The sequence below is a fragment of the Vipera ursinii genome, assembly GCF_947247035.1.
Source record: "Vipera ursinii genome assembly, chromosome: 2".
Taxonomy (NCBI): Eukaryota; Metazoa; Chordata; class Lepidosauria; order Squamata; family Viperidae; genus Vipera; species Vipera ursinii.
Window position 1 is genome coordinate 133,677,794 of NC_139513.1, and position 22,917 is coordinate 133,700,710.

Below are 22,917 nucleotides of genomic sequence, written 5' to 3' on the forward strand. Positions count from 1 at the left end.
CTAGCAAGGCGGCTCAAAGCCGTCCTTCAGCAGTTCCGCATAGCAGGACTCAAGCTGAAAAGGAACAAGTGTAAAATTGGGGTTCCTTCCACTGAATTCTGTATTGATGCTGAAGGCATCCATCCTGCAGAGTCCAAGCTGAAGGCAATTCAGATGGCACTAAGCCCCAGATCAAAGGGAGAGCTCCAGGGATTCCTGGGACTCCTGAATTTTTACCATGCATTCCTTCCTAACAAGCCCGCATCCCATGCTGGGGATGTAGCTGCGGAAACTGCTGCAGACAAAATTTTAAGCAAGGTGTTGTCATGGGTTAACACAGGGTGGCTGGAAAATAGCCCAGGACCAGAGTTCCAGAGCTACTTCACACGTAGACATGAGCTTTCAGCTCACAAAGGCTGCATTCTATGGTGGAGCAGGGTTATTGTCCCCAGTTCATTAAGGCACCATGTGCTCCAGTCTCTGCATGAGGGCCATCCGGGCATAGTCCGGATGAAGGCACTGGCATGGAGCTACCTTTGGTGGCCAGGATTCGATAAGGCTATCGAGCCCAAGTACATGGGTGTTACACGTGTCCAGACCAGAGATGCCACAGGCCCCTGTCCACTGATGGGAGGAGACTCATACATCGTGGTCAAGGATTCACATTGACTTCGCTGGGCCCTTTCAGAGACAGCTGTTTTTGATAGTGGTCAACAGCCACTCTAAATGGTTGGAAGTAATTCCAGTACCTACTATGACTACTGCTAGGAGCATCCAAGTGCTTAGGAAGCTTTTTGCTACACATGGGCTGCCAGACGTCTTAGTCTCGGACAACGGGGCCCAGTTCACAGCATCAGAATTTCAGGCCTTCTTGAGGGCTAACCTCATAAAGCATGCAACGTCGGCTCCCTTTCACCCCTCGACTAATGGGCAGGCTGAACGCATGGTGCATACAACGAAAGAGTCACTCAAGCGCATTGTTTCAGGGGATTGGCACCATAGGCTGGCTGATTTCTTGGTTTGCCAGCACACTACACCTTGCACAGCAATGGGCAAAAGCCCAGCAGAGCTTCACTGGGGAAGAAGATTAATCATGAAACTGGACAGGTTGCATCCTGACCAGGTAGCATCAGACACCGCATGCCCAAAGGCATCAAGGGAGTTGCAAGTGGGTGATGCTGTGTGGGCCCGGAACTACAGGCATGGGAATTAGTGGGTGCCGGGTAAAATTGTTAAGATCTCAGGACCCCTCTCCTACGAAGTGGTCCTGGATGGGAGGCAAGTCGTTTGCCAACATATTGATCAACTGTGAAGGCGTTTTGCAGAATGGCCACTAAACAAGAACCTCACAGCAGGTCCACCACAACAGCCGGCAGCCTAACAGAGCAGTTCACATGTTCTGAGGACTCATTCAGTCATTAGAACGGGGAGGTGGCCGTAGATGGACACAGTCTGGGAGTGCAACTTAGGTCTCCAGATGGGGAAGGAGAACCTGAACAAGGCAATAGCTCCGCTGACCCAGCTACCACATTGGACTTTGGTATGGGCCGACCAGGAATGGCCAGCCAAAGGGACTCAAGTCAATTTGACTCACGTGAACCCAAGAGTCCTGGTCTACCCAGCCCGGCAGGCAAGCTGGTAGACCGGGAGTTGCCCGGAACCCCCAGGCGTTCTCAACGGTCACTTAGATAAATACCTTCAAGATTATGTTATTAAATAATGTGTGTACATTCTAGTGGGGAGGGGTGTAATGTATTGGGATTTTTACTTGTACTGATTCACGTGTCTGAATGCTGCTTAAAGGTTGCTCAATGGTGTGTTTGTGTAACGGCCAATGACTGAGCCAGACTTGCTGTCTCCAAGAAGATCATTGGTTGATTTGGGGCAGGAATGGGTTCCTTTAAACCTGTTGGCTGCCGCTTAGTGGCCAACAGTATAAGTAGCTGCGTAGCAGCCACTGTTTCAGTTCTGTTCCTGTTTGCCTCAATAAAGCATGTTCCTCTTTGCAACATTCCATCTTGCTTATTGCCTGCAAATAACCGGTTACACAACAACTTTCTATACTTACTATGGTTTTTAATGCCTTCTAATGGATTAGATTAGCAGAGGAGGTACATTGCTTGACAATATTGGACCGTTCTCTTGAATTCCTTAAGAAAACAGGCCAGGCCTATCTTCAGTAATTTAGAGCAGTGTTTTAATAGGAACCTATTTCCAGAGTTTCTGTGCAACCTTCTTAATCTCTTTCATAGTTAATCATTATTTATTCAGCAAAATTGCACAGTATTTTGCATTTTAAATTTATTGCTTTGCTTGTACATGGTTTAAGTTTTTATGTGCTGCTAATGGCAGTGTTTCCATTTGTGAAATAAAGTTACTGGGAGGCAATAATTTTTTTTTTCCTGAAAAAAAGATAGTTCATTTCAAATGCAGTATTGTACAGAGGTGGATGATAAATATTCTTGGGGAAATGGAATTTACTTCTCAGGAAATGTTGCAGAAAACATTTTATAAGCTTTGAGCACTAGAATATTATTATTGTTGTTATTATTATTATTATTATTATTATTATTATTATTATTATTATTATTATTATTATTTTTTGAATTTCTATACCGCCCTTCTCCCAAAGGACTCAGGGCGGTGTACAGGGCAATAAAATACAACGTACAAAAGTTAAAAGTAAAATTAAATTAATTTAGCCCTAACAATAAATAGTTAAAAATAAACCCAACCCCTTAGTCCAGGCCGGCCTGTTCAAACAGCCAGGTCTTCAGATCATGGCAGAAAGAGTGAAGGTCGGGAGCCATCCGGAGCTCAACAGGCAATTGATTCCAAAGGGCTGGCGCACCCACAGAGAATGCTCTCCCCCTGGGGGCCGCCGGCCGGCAGTCCGGGCTTTATAGGTCATCACCAGCACCAATATCCACTTACCACTTGGATAACACCAAAAAGTCAAACTACATGAAACCTATCTGCAATAAATATTGAAGAAAAGACACCAAGGAGGTGTCCATAATATAAACTATTTGTGGAATTCAGATGTACTTGACTCTTGTGATTTTTTGGTGTCTTTTTCTATTAATAGGTAGTCCTCGACTTAACAAGCAAAATGTAAAATGGGGCAAAACCCACTTAACAACTCTCTTGCTTAGCAACAGAAATTTTGGGTTCAATTTTGGTTGTATGCGAAGCGCTACCTGTACAAGGAAGGAAAACCTGTGATCCCAAACGTTGCTGAATTACAACTCCTACTATCTAAAATACTGATTATAATGGCATAGCCAGGGATTATAGTTCAGCAGCTGCTAAAAGATGAGAGGTTCTCATTCCTTAGTCTATCGTAACTCCATGCATTTATGATAAACAACCACTGTTGGTATAACTTAAGATCGGATTCCTTGTTTATTTCTATATCTATTAAATTAACTGAACAGCTAGCATAGTGTGGTGGATAGAGATCTGGTTAAAGATTTGGTCTAGGAGCAGAGAGAGTCAGGTTTTAATCCTCCCTTAGGGCTGGAAGCCTACAAGATGACCTTCTGTCAATCACTCCCTCTCAGCCCTAATCGGTGTGAGGCTCCTGTAATAAGCTTGCTGATTGACAAAATCTCCCATTGCATCATGTACTAACAGTGTTCATAACAATAGGAATTAGGCAAGTGGAGTATACGTAGAAACAAGCAGATCCTACAAACCAGTGGGACATAACTTAAGATCAACAGCTACTCATTCAATTGATATCATGCCAATTTAAAAGAATTTAAAGTTTTCCGAATATAGAAATGTATAGGCATTTCATTTCTCATCAGGTTTCTGGTACAATGAATGTTAAGTACAGTAAAGTTTTTTTTAAGGGAGCTGGATTTATTGTCTTTAAACATGAGAAAATTAAAACTGTTCACAATATGTGTGCGTTTAAATCAGAAAAATAAAAATAACCTTTGAAAGAAGGAATACGATGCTTGCTATTGCAGTTTAGTACACAATCTATTAAACAGATCCAAAAACACTGTCCAACTATTTCGAGTCAGTGTAAATTACTAATTACTAGATCTGCTTCAAAATTAAAAGCAGATTCTTTTTCAGTCAGCCAAAACTTTTTAGTGGCTTTCAGGGACCATCAGTTATCTGGTGTAGATATTAAGCATTACATATCCATGTATTTATGGTAAGCAATCCTATCAGCATACTGTTACCGTTTAACATCTTATTAAGCTTCTTGTTTGAAATATAGATTTAACTGGTGCCCTCAGCTAGTTTCCACTATAAACTTCATAACCCCTTGCTTAACTGGACTTTAATTTGGACACATTCACTGAGCAGGTGTTGGATTTGATTACTTCAGTGATCTTTCCCAATTGTGATTCTGAACCTTTGGCCATCTTGGTTTGAGCTGATGGGAATTGTAGCTAATTCCTTCTATTGTTTCTGCCCATTTCATAAGATTCAGCAGAGTGGGCTCACTTCATATCCCACCTCTCGAGCCATGCCATTTGATGGAGCCCTTGTCACCAAAATCACAAAACTGCATCTCACTTACTTTGGCCATGTCATGTTAAAGTAAATGAGATGCAGGAATTCAATGGAGAAAGCAATTATGTTTGGAAGAGTTAGCAGTTAAAAAAAACACCAACGAGGTCCCCAAACAACATGGTAGCTGGACACTATCAAAGCTGACACCATAGAAAAACTCAAAGAAGTAGTGCAAGATCAGAAGAGGTGGAGAGACCTGGCCCATGGAATCTCCAAGAATCGGACACAACTGAATGGATAACATCACCATTACATTTGTCGTGGCCCTCTGGTATAGTTTTTTCCTGGAAGTTTGAACAGCCCTTAGAGTTGCTATCCTTTAAACAGGCCTCAAAGGCTTGACTTTTCCTCCAGGCCCCGGGGTAGGCCAGAGAACATGGAGTGAACTATCTTGGGGTTGTTTGTGGTGCGTATCTATTTTCCCTATTATGGCAGGTGTCAATTTTTATTATTATGAATTTTTATAACATTCTTATTTTACAAAGTATTGTTTTTAGAAGTTGGAAGATCTTAAATATTTAAAATTGGCATGACAGCTTTCAAAATCAGCTTGGCAAAGGCTGGCTTAGAACAAATTTTAAAATAAATTTTAAAATAATCCGATAAGAAATGAAAAGACAACACAAATCCATATAACGAAGCATAGTAATTCAAATGAGAATCCTAAAATTATGTACCGTATTTTCCGGCGTATAAGACTACTGGACGTATAAGACGACCCCCTACATTTCCTGTTAAATTATAGGGTTCGGGCTATACTCGCCGTATAAGACTACCTCTCTTCCAACGCACACCAAATAAAAATTAAAAAACATCAGATTTGATTTTAATATGGTAATTTAATTCAAATGCTTATGACATGCAGGTACTTAGTAGGAAAACTGTCACTTATAAACATAAGGCTGTTTGTCATCAAACATGTAAACATAAAACAGTGCAAGTGGATTAATAATAATAATAATAATAATAATAATAATAATAATAATAATAATAATAATAATAATAATAAGTTGGAAGGGACCTTGGAGGTCATCTAGTCCAACCCCCTGCTAAGGCAGGAAACCCTATACCATTTCAGACAAATGGCTGTCCAGTCTCTTCTTAAAAACTTCCAGTGTTGGAGCATTCACCACTTCTGGAGGCAGGTTGTTCCACTGGTTAATTGTTCTAACTGTCAGGAAGTTTCTCCTTAGTTCTAGGTTGCTTCTCTCCTTGACTAGTTTCCATCCATTGCTTCTTGTCCTGCTTTCAGGTGCGGTAACAGTAAAAACCACCACCTGCTATATATATTGAAAGACAACCCACTGAGTAATCCCTCTGTAATGTATTGGGCCTAGTTTTGCTTAAACTGTACCACGTGGGTTTCGAATGCTGTGAGATTGCTTAGGCAAGGAGTTGGGTAACGGTCGCTGGCTCCTCAGACAGACCTTCTACAGGACCACCATTGGTTGGCTCTAGGGCAGCAATAGGTTCCTTTAAACCTATTGGCCGCCACCTAGTGGCCAGAGTATAAATAGCTGCGTAGCAGCTATTGGTTCTCAGTTCAGTTCCTGCATTCGATAAAGCATGTTCCTGCTTGAACTCTTTCGCCTCCAGCAAAGAGCGCAGTACACAACACCCTGGAAAAACAAACCTCCAGAAAAAATAATAAAGTTCGTACTGTACTTAGGTGTACTTCCCTGGGTGATTCCAGGATTGAGAGGAACATATTCCAAGGTTCACTGCTCTGAGAGGACACCCAGACCAAAGCCTCCAAAAATAATCTTCTGGTATATGTAGAAATGTATGAGAAGAAGCTTTGAGTGTATGAAGGACTGATGAATTGGGTCAAGAAATAAACTAGATCCAATGAAAACTGCAACAAGGTCATAATGTCAATTCACGTGTCTTCTTGGTCTGGTAAGAATTACACATTTACAAGATATCTTGGAAATTACAAGTCTAGAAGATCGATCAGATCAAGCAACAGATACCACACAGGCCTAACTCTGTTCTTATTAACATTGGCAGTGTTGTGATTCAGGGTCAGCCTGTGGGTTCGGCAGTTGGGTCGGATGACTCAGATGAGGGGGAGGAGGGGGGTGTTGAAGAACTTGCTGATGATGGCTTTGAGGCTCCGCAGAGCCCCCAGCCAGGCCCCTCCCACCTGGTGGAGACCCAGCTGTGTGAGCCTGACAGCATGGATGAAGATGACCCACAGCTGGCCCTGTTCAAGGACGCCCGCCGCAGGAGGCAGTCAAGTAGGAGTAAACAGAGGAAGGCAATGGGGCTTCTCGGAAGGAGGGAGAGAGAAGCCACGCCCTGAACTCTTTATAAAGGACTTGTGTGGGGAGGGCTGGTTTGCTGAAAGCAACCGCTCAGATAGTGTTTCAAAGCTCCGGTATCTTGGTTCGTGTCTTGTTTGTTTTTGTAATAAATTTGGCAGACGTATTCCAGCCTCCTGCCGTCTGTAAAGGGGTTGCCTTTTCTGCAAGGCCGGTAGCAGGCTGGTACAGAACAGGCAGTAGTAACAGAGTCTTACAAGTCTGAATGTCTTCCTTCCTCTATAAATCATGTGAATTAAGGGGTATCTATCTGAAACATTTTTATAACCCTCCCCAACCTCCAGGTTTAAGCAATGTTTATCTACTCTTTGCCTTGGTAACAATACCTTCCTCTCTGTGTCAGAGTCCTCCTCTACTTTCTACACCCACATCAAGCACACTGTATAGAGAAATTAGGAGAAATTAACATAGAAAGTATAGAGTTATCTTTACCTAAGTAGGGCTATAATTTCAGGGCACAAAGATTGCATATTAATGGAACTGTCTCCAGAAGCGGTGCCCCCAACCTCCAACTGCTGCAGGCAATGACTTATTGAAATCAAACATTCATCAGATCTAAAAAGACCAAGATGGATACACTCCTCCCATCCAAATGCCAATAAAGATCATCTAGCAGAATGACAAGTGCAGTTTTTGCCAGTCAACCTTAACTTAAGTAACACCAGCTGCCTGCAATTAGTGCAGGTTCGCATCCCACCAGGCTCAAGGTTGACTCAGCCTTCCATCTTTCTGAGGTAGGTAAAATGAGGACCCAGATTGTTGGGGGCAATTAAGCTGACTTTGTAATAATGCTGCTTGGGGTGTGTGTGAAAGCCCTAATAAGCAGGCATATACATAGAATGAAGGCTACTGCTAAGTTTGTAAGCCGCCCTGAGTCTTCGGAGAAGGGCGGGATATAAATGGAATTAAAATAAAATAAAAAAATAAAAATAAAACTTGAAAGGATCCAGATAATATGTTTCTTCCAGGATCCTCTGAAGTTGAACAACCCCAACGTTTCTCACAGCCTTTCCCAGATGTTGGAAATTGGGCTAAAGTTATCAAGAATGTCTGGGTTCAGGGACAGCTTCTTCACATTATGCACTACTTCTGTCCCTTTCAAGACAGTGAACATCATGTCTTTCTGCAAAGGTGTGTTAATTATCTCCCAAATCAGCCACAGAAACCTTGCCTGGAATCAATCAATCAATCAATCAATCCTATAGATAATAGTGTTACACAGAGGTCCTGTTCACTTTCTCAGACTTGCGGGCTCCAAAGAATCCCAGATAATTCCACAAGACATCACTGTAGTTCTGCCCCATTGGTATCCAAACTAAACTGAATACGAGTAAATTTATCTTTTAAAAAACACAATTTCATTTGATGTAAATGTTAAAGCTTGCCCATCCCTCCCACAAACCCAGGATCTGGGTTTCAAGAAGAAGAAATGATTTTTCCCCCTGTTCTGTATAACTCTAAACTTGATCTTTTGTCAATGCTTGGTCATGTCCATTTATGGTTTTATGCCAATATCATTTCAAGTATATTGAGTCACTACATTTCCTTCAGCTCCTCAGGAGTAGGCTAGGACTGGCAAATGGAGAAAGGCCGCTCTGTAAAATGTAGTTTTGTTACCTCCACATTATACTGGTTGACCAAGCACGAGGTAGAACTGTCCACTAGATTGTTGGGAAAAACCTCAAGTGTCCTCTGAAAACCATCCAGATCTATTAGGCAACTGGGACAAACCAAAATAATGCTTCCCCACATCCTCATAGGTTCTGGTCCACCTTCCAATGAGAAATGATCTGACACCAGGTTAAAGTGTTCCTCAATCACCATGTTCTGGATGGAGATGGTCTTCTTGTGAACCAACCTGTCATTAATCAGCCACAGTTAAAACCAATGTCTCCAGTAATAAAACACTTAAAACAGTGGTTAAAATAATTCCTTTTTCTTATTGGTGCATTTAATTAAGTCAAGGAATAATATCTCTGTTTATTTTGTATACTCATGTAATTCTTACCATTTTTCCTTTTGTTTAATTTGTAATATGTCTCTATTACAATTTGCAGTTGGAGGTTTTGTTGGTAGAAATGCAAGATCCACAATCTGGCATCAAAACGCAAATACAGAACATGCCGGACAGCAGCATTCCGCATGCTGTGGTTGGTAAGTCTGACATACTGGACAATAGAAGGCAATCTCAAACATTAGGTTTTCATTATGTATCATTACTCCATATTCATCAGTCACTTTATTCCTGCCTTTGATGTTGGGAAACAGTCATAATAGCAGTTCAAGAAGATGACAACGGAAATTGCCATCCTGGCACTATAGAAGAAAAAGGATAATGAAGACATGAATATCAGATGTAAGGAATCTAGATAATCTGCTGCTTCTAGAATATTCTGCAGCTGATTCTCCACCACCCTCACAGCAACCTTCCCTATAAAAATCTCGACATTATTGTCTGCCCTTTGTAGCCTTTCTTTAATTTCCCATTTCTTCCATTATTTTAATTGTACCAGAGAATCCATTAAGGAGACAAAGACAGACTAGCTGCGTAATAGTTTTGGTGGTAATACTAGAAGCTATTCATTTAAAACCAATTTCAGCATCTATTTTAAGGTCAGACAATGCTAGGGAAAACTGTTCTTGTCTTGCTTCCATAGCTTATTCTCTAGCAACGGCAATTGCGATTGGAATTTCCATTGCTATAAAATGTTATATTTCACATGACTGTGACAGTAATTCTAGGACTTCCTGGTTAAGTGAATTCAGCACGACTGTTAAGCAAGGACATCATGTGGTCACCATTTGTGATCTGCAGTCTTCCCAATTGACTTTGCTAGTAAAATCCTGGCAAAGAAAGTCAAGTGACTGTGAAAAGTTACAACATCATAACTGCAACCCAGGTGCCAAGGACCCGGATTGGGATTACACATAAGATTCAAAAACGGGTTATAAGTACCACTTATTCAGTATTGTAGCAAGTTCAAACGGTCATTGAACAAGTGGTTGTTAATCAAGGAGCACCTGTATGTGTATTAAAAATGTACTGTCACTACAAAATAATCATCTCAATATAAGAACTGTAAGATTATCATGGAAGTTAATATTTTAGGCATGGGGTAGAGATAATATTCTGTCTTCCAGTAACTCAGAGTTGACTGAAGAAAATTAAATCTCTAATAATAATTTTATATTGACTAATATAAGATATATCTTTTTCTTTAGAGGTACAGCAGGAAAACCTCATTTGACTGTTTACGTTTCCAGAAGAGCCATCTGTATCTCTTTTCTTTTAATATATACAGATTGTCCCCTTTTTGTTTCCGTAGTTTTTTTACACTGTCAGTTGGTTCTCTCCTCTTCCCTTCTCCTAGCTTTCTATCCCTTTCTTTATAAGGAAATATCTAATCCTTTATTTACAGCCCACTAAAGTAACAGTCTACCATCTTTTCATCACTTCTGATTCTTACTGGGTAGACAACACAGGTCATGATTTTATGAGCTAGCGTTCTTTCCTATTTTTCTTTGAGTAGTTTAAGAAGCATCCTTCAGCAACAGTCCTCTTTCTAAAGTGCACAGGATTTTACCCAAATTATTACAGGTTTTTCATTTCCAGCCCCCCAACCGTCAGATTCCATTTAAAGCCTTCCTGAACCTGCTTGCCATGGTTTGACTGCACACATTTTTACAGGCCTTGTAAAAGTGCAGCCTGTTACTCTAACTCAGCGGTCTTCAAACTTGGCCCTTTTATGACTTGTGGACTTCAGCTCCCAGAATTCCTCAGCCAGCGTGCTCTAACTAGTTCAGATGCTAGTTCTAGGAAATATTTCTGTCCTATCGACACCATTTCCCTAGCTAGTCATTACCTCGAAATATTTTTTCCAGTCCTTTTCTGTGGTTCATTGAACTTTGAACTTATATCATGTGCATCAAATAATGGTTTTCTTAGTTCAAAGGTGATTTGATTGGTGTTGTTTTCATACAGTAATTGTCTCATAGCAGTCTCCAATTTAAACCATTTCAGTTGCCCTGCCTACTTATATTTTACGCATTTATCAGTGAAAAAAATACTTGAAATTGCAGTGGTTATATCTTTTAAGAGGAAGAAAACATAGAAGGCTTCTGCATTCCTCTGAATATAGTAACAGGTGAATTCAGGGTTCTGACAATAAGCATCATCTCTTAAGGGGAAAAGCAGATGCAGATAAGGTGACCTAAGCAGGGTCTGAGTGGCAGGTTAATCTTTTAATTTCCTCTATTTTGGGAAGCAGTCTCCATAATGGGGATAAGAAATCCTGACTGCTGGTGTGTGCCTATCAAGCAGTCACATGTCAGGAAAAGGGTAGCATTTTGAATTGCATTTTGGCAGCGTTTAGAATTGAAGGTGACTGAACATGCCCAGAGAAATGGATTTGTTCCCAAATTAGATATCTGGTTTTGACAGACCTGAAAATGTGCATTACATTTCTGATTCATAAGTAAGATTTTTTTTACTTTTCTTTTTTTTAAAAAAACCCTCTTAGATTAGAAAACCACAAATGCGTCTTCTTCATTTTCTTCTCTACTAGCAATTTTCCATTAATGAAATGTACTTGAAGACAGCGTTAATGTTCATTTCTATTCCCCGAATACTTCTTTTACTGGTTGGGATATAAGTTCTATCCTTTAAAATCTGATGCCAGCTTTTGTGTTGCATTTTTAATTTCCAAGTAACTCTTTAGTTGAAATACATGACTGCTGGCTAACCTGCTGTTTTCTTTTGTAGAGGAAATACTATGTTCCCACTGAGTCACCTTGTTGAGAGAATACAGTTTAGTTCACATTTCCCCATATGTTGCTTTATGATTTAATTTTTCAGCTGCAAACTCAAGGCAGAGTTTTATCTTTTAACGACTAAATGTAGCAAAACATGTGCTTTGGAAATCAGAAGAAAAGGGTGTTTTTTTTTGGTCAAACAGCAAGTCGCTTTAAATCATTAGAATCACAATAAATACTGAAGTCTTTAAAAAGACCACAGAACTCAAGTTACTATTAGGCCAAGGGATCATTTGGGGACTGGCGCCATTATTTTGGTTAAAATAAAAAACGGGACCAAGTAACAGGTGTTTTTCTTTTCTTTGTTCATACTCTTATCCTTTCTCTTCTATGTAGTCTTTGACTTATACAATTGAGCCCAAAATTTCTGTTGCTAAGCAAGACAGTTAAGTGACTTTTGCCCCATTTTATGGCCTTTTTTGCCAAAGTTGTTGAGCAAATCTCTGCAGTTTTTAAGTGAATCATGCGGTTCTTAACTGAATCTGGCTTCCCCCTTTGACTTGGTTTCTTGGAAGGCAGCTGGGAAAGTTACAAATGGTGATCACATGACCCCAGGACAGTCCAACTGTCATAAGTACATGCCAGTTGCCAAACATCTGAATTTTGATGACTATGGGGATTGTGCAATGGTCATAAGTGTGAAAAAATGGTCATAAGTAGCTTTTTTCAGTTCTGTTGTAATTTCAAATGGTCACTAAACAAATGGTTATAAGTCGAGGACTACCTGTATTTCATATCATTCCTCAGATAACTACAATAGCTGAGATGAGGTCAGCCATTTTGAGCTGCTGAATTTATTTGGTATTATGCAAATGGCAGTTTAATAAAATGACCTTATGTCTTGCCCTACTCACAAAATATCCAAAGATGACCTACCTCTCTCTAAATATGTCCATTTCCCAGAAAGCAAGTAAACAACTTACTAACATTCAGGAACCATCTTAAATTGCCTGTGTTTCTTTCTTTCTTGGCAAATGGGTTCTTTTGCAAACAAAGCCCTTAGGCTGCTGTCGCCTTCCATTTTTAATATGCAAAGATTTCTAGGTGGCGTATGTGAAGTTGAAAGACATTTTGCAAACAAAAACAATGCTAGAAGTTAGCCTTTTCTTTTTTATATATATTATAAGTGTTATTAATTTTATGCTATTTACATTCAAATATTTGTGAAGCAATATGGTGGTTGGGTAATCAAAAGTGAACAATATCAAATAACAGGTTATTTGTACATAGCTCAGGTTACATCAACAAAATTCCCTCTCCGCTTCCCTTAGTTATAACATAATCAAATTAATCAAATTAATACGTTTCTAATTGTGACCTAGTTAATTAAAAGAATTTTCAATATATTTTCACTAATACATATCAATATCCTGTTTTTAGGTTTTACCTAAATGCAATGAAGTAATCTAAAGTAGCCTATACTAAATGAAAGAAAGCTTACTTTTGGGTGACCCACATTTCCCTCTTTCAATCAAAAGTAATTATCCTGTCTACAAAACTTACATTATTCATTTCAAAACATTCTTATTTTTACCAATATCATCTATTTATTATCTTAACAATTCACCACTTATATCAAAATATTTTATATTATATCTTTCTAAATTCTATGATATATATCGATTCTAATAACTTTCCTTTAAAAATTAAATATAAGATGAATTTCTATATCATTACAACTAATATATTCTATAAGTCGTCTTAACCATACATCAATTGTTAAAATACTATCTTTTGATATATCATTCCAAATTCTATAAAATAGTTCAAAATTGTATTCTAAAAGCTTAATTTTGTTTTCCCTTACAGGTCTAAAACCTAAATGTAAAATCAGTTATATTTTTAAGAGATTCCCCTTAATCCATTAAAAGGTATTTTTATACTCTATCTTTAGGAATCCCCCCCCCCAAAAAAAAAACAAGTGCAGTTTTTAAAATCTAACTCTTGCCTTCCTTTTGTGCCAATCAGGCTTCCCTTTTACCATCTTTAAATTCTCAAATATATCTCCCTTTCTTCCTATACCCCTTATTTGAATCCAGGGAGAGTATCCAAATGTCAATTTTGCAAAAAAAGTGTCCCCTTTGTAACCATTGAAGTTTTGCTTTAATAATTCAGTTTTTGATGATTGATGTAATATAGTTGTCATTAGATCAGTCAAGTCTTTTTCTTCTTCCAATTCCATCTTGATTAGGTATAAAGTAGTAGCTGGTGTTATGGTTGTCATTTGATTAGTTGAATTCTCAATATAGTATATTTGAAGGCCTTTAGTGTCTTCACTCTTAATATTGCTTTCTTCAGGTGCTATTGCTCTTTGAGTTGTAAGTTTTGTAGTTGACATTGAAATTTGGACTTTAAGGTTCTCTGTAGGTTGCATTTGTTGTTCTTTGACGTCTCCTATTTTAGTGTTAGTTTCCACTTCTTCTATTTGCTTTTGGATTGACATTTCCTCATTTAAGGTCAGAATTTGATTTAGTGGCTTTAAGTTGTCAGATTTTTCTTGCAGTTTGGCTTTAATTTGCTCTGTCATTGCCCAAATTGTGTCCAGTATCAGTTTATAATCAAGTGGTGGGATATATTCATCCATTTCGTTGTTGTTTGCAGCTAAATCTTCCATGGAGGCTATTTTAATAAGAGTCAAAGATTATCCATCTCCAAAAGAGTTGTTTTCAGTGCCAGGTGTTCCCACACTTATTTATAAAAGTAATGTCAAGGACAGCTCTGTTATTCAGTTAGTTCTCACAACAAGAAAAAGATTTACTTGCTGTACCAAGTTTCGCCACAAGATGTCATTAATAGCATATAGAATGCAATGTAAAAATTTTCTTTTTTTCCTAATTAATATAAAACTTTTGTAGCATTAGTCCAATTTTTCCCCCTTAATTCACAGCTTAGAGAGAAAATAGAGTAGTAGATCCCCACCCCCAAAATAGGAGCTTTTTAGTAAATACAGATAAAATTGCTTAATTTCTTTGCTGAATTACTTGATTTTCTTTTAAGGCTTTAAAATTTGTTCCCGAAGTAAGTATTCACCGTTTTTTCAAAAAATGGGGAAGGCAATTTTCAGGAAAGTCCCACAGGAAAATGGTTAATAAGAAAGGTAAAGTCTCACCCAGGTCCTCCAGATTGCTTCTTAGTGCTAGGTAGTGCTTTTGGCTTTCGGCAGGGAGCAGCTTAATGATTGGCCATCTTTATGGCCGGTCTCTTCTTCTTCGGGCCAAAGGAGCTGTCCCGGATTCAAGCGGAGGGCTGCTGCCCTTCCGTGATCACAGGGAAGGCCTCCTCGCAGTAGTCGCCCCACCAGGGCGATTTTTGACCCTTTTCAGGGTCCTCCAAAAAAGAAAGAATGGACAGCAGGGAGCAGACCCTTCCTGCGCGTCCGAAAGCGCCGCATGTATTGCTCCCCCGGTTTGTATGTACCAGGTTGCCCCCCGGCTTTGACCGCCGTGAGAGGGCGGGATTCGATCTGTTCTGGGATTTCCCAGCTCTAGTGGCAGTGGAGCTGGGCTGGCTCTCTGGTCATTTGCCTTCGATTTATTTATTTTGAGATCCTCCCATGTTGATCTGGTCTGCCTTGCTGTTTTTTTTGTCGGACTTGTTAAGATCATGCGTCTGACTTACTCTAGCACAACCTTATACGCTCTCAGGGGGGCACCCCCATCCTGGGAGCGACCCGCCTTACTTTTTACACCTCCTCTTGATGAAGGGCCCGAGTGTTGGGACCCTGAGAGATGGCTGGGCATGGGTAGGGGCCTCCGTTATAAGCCAAATAAGAGGCCCCTGGTTAGTTTTTTGGTTAAATTTTTTAGGAGGTTAGGGAGGGGGGTGGGATCTTTTGGTTGTTTGGATATGGGGGGCAGTCCAGCAACCACTGTTCAGGCCAGGGCCGGGATTGATCGCGGAGGGGAGGAGCGGGGGTCGGTCGCCCCCGGGGCTCAAGGGCAAGTCGTGGGAATGCCTATTCCCACGACATTAGGGAATGGCAGCAGGTGCAGAAACAGAGGGCCGTATCGATCTCAGGGAAGGCCTCTCCGCTACTTGCAAGCGGTGAGGCGTTCCGACCCTCTTGTTCTGCCCCGAGGTCCCGGGAGTGAGGATGTGCAGCCTCCTGAGCTCCGGCTGGTGTACCTGAATGCCAGGTCTGTCGTTAATAAAGCTCCTCTCGTCCGTGACTTGGTCGAGGGTGAGCAGGCGGACCTGGCTTGCATCACGGAGATTTGGTTGGGCCCAGAGGGCGGTATTCCTCTGGCTGATCTTTGCCCACCAGGTTTCCGGGTGCTACACCGGCCTCGGGCTCAGGGTAGGGGTGGGGGAGTGGCTGTTGTTATGAGGGAGACCTTAGCTCCGCGGGAGGCCACCGTTCCGCAGATAGTCGGGTGTGAGTCTCTCTTCTTGAGATGCGGCCCTGGTGCGCAGTTGGGCTTGCTGCTGGTGTACCTTTCGCCTAGTCACGCAGCAGCAGCCCTGCCTGAGCTTCTCGATGTCCTCTCTGGGTTGGTGGTTGAGTTCCCGAAACTTATAGTTTTGGGGGACTTCAATCTACCATCTCTGGGAGGATCATCTGAGTTGGCTCGGGAGTTCATGGCTTCCATGACGGCCATGGACCTGACGCAAGTAATTTCAGGACCGACTCATGAGGGAGGCCACACCCTTGACCTAGTTTTCTTATCTGGTCGGTGGTTAGATGATCTTGGTGGGGGCTCCCCAATTATTATGCCCCTGTCATGGACCGATCATCATCTCCTGCGGCTGGTCTTCCGTTTTGCCACCCCCCGCCGTGGGTGTGTGGAACCAGTTAGATGGTACCGCCCCAGACGCTTAATGGATTCCGCGAGATTCCAGGCAGTGCTGGGGTCCCCACCTGCCTCCCCCACTCACAGCTCGGCAGATGCCTTAGTGGAAGCTTGGGAAAGGGCAGCCACTGAGGCTCTTGACCGAGTTGTACCCTTGCGGCCCCTGACCCGATGCAGATCCCGTCGAGCTCCATGGTTCTCCGCGGAGCTCCGGGAGATAAAGTGTCGGAGACGGGGCCTAGAGAGCGGTTGGAGGTCCAGCCGATCCGAATCTGACCGATTGCGACTAAGAACCCATATTAGGTCTTATCTCGCTGCGATAAGGGTGGCGAGGTCTAATCATTTCGCTACCCTTATCGCGTCCGCAGATAATCGCCCGGCCGCTCTGTTTAGGGTGACTCGCTCCCTCCTTAATCAGGAGGTGAGGGAGGAACCCTTGCAGGGTCGTGCCGAGGAGTTTAACAATTATCTGTCGGACAAAATCACTCGGATTCGGACCGGTCTGGACTCTGACTAGGCAGAGTCTGGCGATCAGGACGCGGGTGGGCTTGTCGATATCACTTGGGAGGAGTTTGATTCTGTGACTCCGGAGGAAGTGGACAGGATTATGGGGAGACTGAGCTCCACCACATGTTTATTGGACCCGTGCCCTTCCTGGCTGGTTTATGCAGCCCGGGAGAGGACACGCAGCTGGTTCCAGGCAGTTATATCAGCTTCTTTGAGTGAGGGTAGCTTCCCTGCCGTCTTGAAAGAGGCGGTGGTGAGGCCCCTCCTCAAGAAGCCTGCCTTGGACCGAGCTGTATTGAACAACCTTCGTCCGGTCTCCAACCTTCGCTTTCTTGCGAAGGTTGTTGAGAGTGTGGTGGCGCATCAGCTCCCTTTGGTCCTGGATGAAGCGGATTATCTAGACCCGTACCAATCGGGTTTCAGGCCCGGGCACAGCACGGAGACGGCATTGGTCGCGCTGGTGAATGATCTCTGGAGGGCTCGGGACAGGGGTCATTCCTCTGTTCTAGTCCTATTAGACCTCTCAGCGGCTTTCGATACCATCGACCATGGTATCCTGCTGCGGCGTCTCAGGGGATTGGGAGTGGGAGGCACGGTTTTACAGTGGTTCTCCTCCTATCTCCAGGGACGCTCGCAGTCGGTGTTGACAGGAGGGCAGAGGTCGACCGCGAGGTCTCTCGTTTGTGGAGTTCCTCAGGGGTCGGTCCTCTCGCCTCTCCTGTTCAACATCTATATGAAACCGCTGGGTGAGATCATTCGTGGCTTTGGAGTTGGGTATCATCAGTACGCTGATGATACCCAGCTTTTTCTTTCTACCCCAAACCACCCCAGTGTTGCCCTCAACGTGATGTCCCGTTGCCTGGAGGCGGTTCGGGTCTGGATGGGGAGGAACAGACTTCAACTCAACCCCGACAAGACCGAGTGGCTTTGCATACCTTCATCCCGGGTCTATTCGGATATTCCATCTCTTTCTATGGGGGGTGAATTATTACCCCCGTAGATAGGGCTCGCAACTTGGGAGTCCTCCTAGATTCGCGGCTCACCTTGGAAGATCACATGGTGGCTGTGACTAGGGGGGCTTTCGCCCAGGTTCGCCTGGTGCGCCAGTTGCGGCCCTATCTAAGCCGGGATGATTTATGCACGGTCACTCACGCGCTCGTGACCTCTCGTCTAGACTACTGCAACGCTCTCTACATGGGGCTTCCCGTGAGGACCACCCGGAGGCTCCAACTGGTACAGAATGCAGCCGCGAGAGTTGTGTTGGGAGTCTCCTGATACTCCAATGTGACACCTCTGCTCCGTGAGCTGCATTGGTTGCCAGTTGTCTTCCGGGTGAGATTCAAGGTGCTAGTAATGGTGTTCAAAGCCCTCCATGGCATGGGGCCGGAGTACCTCAGGGAACATCTGCTGCCGGCATCAAGCTCCCTGCGCCCTGTGCGTTCCCACAGAGAGGGCCTCCTCAGGGTGCCACCGGTCAGAGAATGCCGACTGGTGGCCCCCAGGGGGAGATCCTTCTCTGTGGGCGCCCCGGAGCTATGGAACCAGTTACCGGTTGAGCTCCGGACGGCGCCCGATCTGCGCTCCTTTCGCCGCGATCTGAAAACATACTTGTTCGAGCAAGCCGGCCTGGCCTGAGGGGGGTTTGGTGGGGTTTTTTATTATTTTTATTGGGGTTTTTACTATGTATCTATTGTATTTTAATCGGGCATGCATTTAATTATCTTTTAGTTTTTGTAAATTTCTGTGTTTTATTCTTGCCCTGTACACCAGGGGTGTCAAACTCAATTTCATTGAGGGCCGCATCAGCATTGCGGTTACCCTCAGGGGGCCGGGTGGGTATGGCCAGGGTGGGGGTGGCCTATTGGTGGGTGTGGCTAGAGTGGGTGTGGCCTACTGGGTGGGCCTGGCCAGCTCTACATCATTCGCATCAAGGGTGCCTATGGGGGCCTGGGCAAGAGTGGGACAGATCTGAGGGTCGCTGGCAGAAGGAGGGTCTCTGGGCCAGGGCCAAGGCAGTAGGGGCCGTTCCCTCACTGTTTCCAGGATGGCTTCGTGGGCCGCATGAAACCACTTTGCGGGCCAGATCTGGCCCCCGGGCCTTGTGTTTGACATGTCTGCTGTACACTGCCCTGAGTCCTCCGGGAGAAGGGCGGTATAGAAATATTAATAAATTAAAAATTAAATTAAATGTGCAAACTGGAAGCCAAGTTAGCCTTTTCTTTGGTAGCAGCACTCCAGCCTCCCATTTCTGTAAATTTAAGAAACACTAAAAGAATTTAAGAGTCAGGTTAAATAAGATTGACAAGTGTTCCAGAAGATAGCTATGATCATATTTTCCACCATGCTGTGGTTCCCTGCAGTAATTTGCTTCTCTTGTGTGTGTGTGTTTGTTTTAAAGTAGTAAAGATTTTTAAAGGCCTTTAAAAAAACTGCAAATGTTTTGAAAGTGTGATGTTTTGGTTTTATTTGCCACCAAACAGGACATGCACATGTATATTTTTGATAATCCTGCTTTCCCTTTTAGCCTAATATTACATGCAAGTTGTCTGCTCATGGTGCTGTGATTTCTAGTTTTCCCACCGCCTCCACATATAAGTATAGTTTCTATGGGTAGTCCTCGACTTACAACCATTCATTTAGTGACCGTTCAAAGTTACAATAGTATTGAAAAAAGTGACTTAGGACCGTTCTTCACACTTACAACCATTGCAGCATCTCTATGGTCATGTGATTTACATTCGGATGCTTCACAACTGGCTCATATTTATGATGGTACCAATGTACCAGTATCATGAGATCACCTTTTACGACCTTCTGACAAGCAAAGTCAATGGGGAAGCCAGATTCACTGAACAAGACGTGCTACTAACTTAACAACTGCAGTGATTCACTTAACAAGCATGGCAAGAAAGGTTATAAAACGGGGCAAAATTCGCTAAAAAACTGTCTTGCTTAGCAGCAGAAATTTTGGGCTCAATTTTGTTCATAAGCCGAGGGCTGCATGTACTAACCAGGAAGAAAAGCGGGAATGAAACTTGGGTTATCTTAAAGCTGTTCCCTGCGTTGTCTTTCTGCTCCAGGTTGTGATATACTGCAATGGATTATGAAGCGTTTGGAGATTACCAGTGAAGGTAGGGATGTGCAATTATTTTTTAAACAATATGTTTTTCCCCCCTAAAGTAGGTAGTCTCTGATTGTTTGGCTTTATTCTGTGTGTCCCATTGAAAGCAACTGATCTGTATTGTTTTTTTCCTTTAAGAGGGACTACATTTGGGAAGTATGATCATCAAGTGTGGGTACATCTATCCTCTTCAAGACCGAAGGAATTTGAATCTCAGAGGGGACACCAGCCTCTATAGATTCCAGGTAGGGGGATTGGTAATGCAGATAGAAGAAAGGTAACCTGCTTTGCATCCTGGCAGGAACTAATGATGCATTTTTGTTTATTTTCTGAAAGCTTGTACTTGCTGCCTGCCAGTCACAGTGGCCTGTACAGTTGCTTCCCTAAAGTGTCATGCAGTAAAAATGATCTTGGAAAGCAACAGCAACAAATAATAAAAACCCTTAAAATGTTAAGAAAATGACGCTAAAAGAAAAAGTAGTGTGGGGCATGAGGTCCAGGTCTCCCCAACATCTCCAGATCATACCCGCAGATTATAAAATTCAGAATTGTCAGTCAGGTTGGACATTCTGAAAGTTGTAATCCCAATACAGGCCATGCCACGGTAAAAGAGATTTAAGGTGCTGGTACTTAAAGCCCTACATGGCCTAGGCCTGGGATATTTGCAGGACTGTCTGCTGCCGGGAACGATTTCCCATTGCCCAGTGCGCTCACACAGAGATGGCCTCCTCAGGGGGAAGGCCTTCTCTGTGGGAATGCCAGCCCTGTGGAACCAACTCCCCCTTGAGCTCCGGATGGTCCCGGATCTCCGGTCCTTTCGCCGCGGCCTTAAAACTTTCCTTTTTCATCAGGCTGACCTGGACTGACTACAGGGTTTTTAAAAATGTTTTTTAATTTTTAATTGTTTAGTTTAACTTATTTATTGGGGCTGTTTATTTAATTTCTTTTAACTTTTGTATTGTTGTTTTTATTGTTGTTAGCCGCCCTGAGTCCTTCGGGAGATAGGGCGGCATATAAGTCCCAAAAATAAATAAATAAATAAATAAATAAATAAATAAATAAATAAATAAATAAATAAATAAATAAATAAATAAATGAGGGACCTTTTTTTGCTTTGAATTCTATCATGGTATTTGGAAAAGGAGTAAGGACAAATTTCCCCCACCATTTCTACCTCCCAATATCCACATTTTGCTTCTATCCTACCTTGGCTTATCTTTGCATCTTTCATATTTTCCTTGTTATAAAATTTAATAATCACAAAATGAAACACAATTTTGATGGAGTAAATCAACCATACCCATTTCAACATAAAAGTGAAAAGCAGCAGCAAACTGATTATAAGTAGTCCTCGTTCAGCGACTACCTCATTTAATGACTCTCTGTAGTTACAGCGGGTGATGAAAAAGTAACTACAATGGAACCCTTGCTTTTACAAACTTTGCAGGTCTGTAAAGCAAAAGAACGTTGAATTAAGGAAATAACGCATCCACGGTTTTGCTTAGTGACTGCTTCACTTAACATCCAAATTGCCAGTTCAAACTGTGGTATCTAAATGAGGACTACACTGCACTACATATAACATTTTCACCATGAAATGCAAATACTATGAGAGAATCTGCAGTTTTAAAGCTTAATGAATTTTCCTGATATTATCACAGGTAGCTTTTGACTTATGACCACAATTGGGATCAAAATTTCTGTGTTTTTTTTTAGCATAGCAGTTAAGTGAGTTGGGCATAATTTTATGCTTCTTTTTGCTACATGACTCTTTTGCAGTTGAACTGCTGCAGTTGTTAAGTGAATCAGATGGTTGTTAAGTGAATCCAGCTTCCAGCATTGACTGTGTGTTAGAAGCTGGCTGTGAAGTTCGCAAAGGGCAGTCATGTGACCCTGGGATGCTGCAACCCTCACAAATATATGTCGGTTGCCAAACCTTGATTATGTGCCCATGGGGATGCTACAATGGTTGTAAGTGCAAGGACCGATTGTAAATCACATTTTCAGTGACTGTTGTAACTTTGAAGAGCCACTAAGCTCACCACCTCTTAGCATTTTCAGCTTTCCTTTCACACTTTTTGGCTACCCTCCCCCCCCATTGTCAAAACATTTTTTTTTATTTTAATTCCATTTATATCCCGCCCTTCTCCGAAGACTCAGGGCGGCTTACAAGCTTAGCAGTAGCCTTCATCCTATGTATATGCCTGCTTATTAGGGCTTTCACGCACACCCCAAGCGGCATTATTACAAAGTCAGCTTAATTGCCCCCAACAATCTGGGTCCTCATTTTACCTACCTCGGAAGGATGGAAGGCTGAGTCAACCTTGAGCCTGGTGGGATGCGAACATGCACTAATTGCAGGCAGCTGGTGTTACTTAAGGAGGCATTAGCCCACTGCTCCACCAAGGCTGTTCTAAAATAATTGGGAAGAATAGGGAAGAAACATGTTGGAATGAATTTAAAAACCTTTCAAGCTTTATTTGTCTAAGAATGAATTAGAAGAACTTGTTAAGAAATTTATCAATAACTTGGTTCTTAGTTTTTGTCTTCCATCCTACAGACACCCTACTTTTGGCCAACCCAGCAGTGGGGAGCAGAAGATACGGATTATGGTAAGTTTAACATATTACCTCCCTTTTCTTGGTGAAACATCAATATTGGCAAAAGTTAAATAAAATCAAAATGTCCTGATCTAATAACTTTGATATAAGTAGTCATTTGTTGAGAAAAGTATGTTCTTCTCTCCCATTAATTGCTTTTTATTTAAAATGTCATTTTAAATAGCAGCTCATCTCTCTCTCTCTCTCTCTCTCTCTCTCTCTCTCTCTCTCTCTCTCTCTCTCTCTCT

The 22,917-nt window shown here is 42.3% G+C and overlaps 1 protein-coding gene across 1 annotated transcript in view; it reads left to right on the forward strand.

Moving 5' to 3' along the window:
• The window catches only part of RGS9 (regulator of G protein signaling 9), a 69,904-nt gene that overhangs the window by 10,951 nt on the left and 36,036 nt on the right, over window positions 1-22,917 (forward strand). Inside the window, exons 2-5 of the mRNA XM_083353193.1 lie at window positions 8,897-8,993; window positions 20,029-20,079; window positions 20,208-20,314; window positions 22,630-22,681. Coding sequence (XP_083209319.1) covers window positions 8,897-8,993; window positions 20,029-20,079; window positions 20,208-20,314; window positions 22,630-22,681 — 307 coding nt within the window. The remainder of the gene's footprint in view (window positions 1-8,896; window positions 8,994-20,028; window positions 20,080-20,207; window positions 20,315-22,629; window positions 22,682-22,917) is intronic.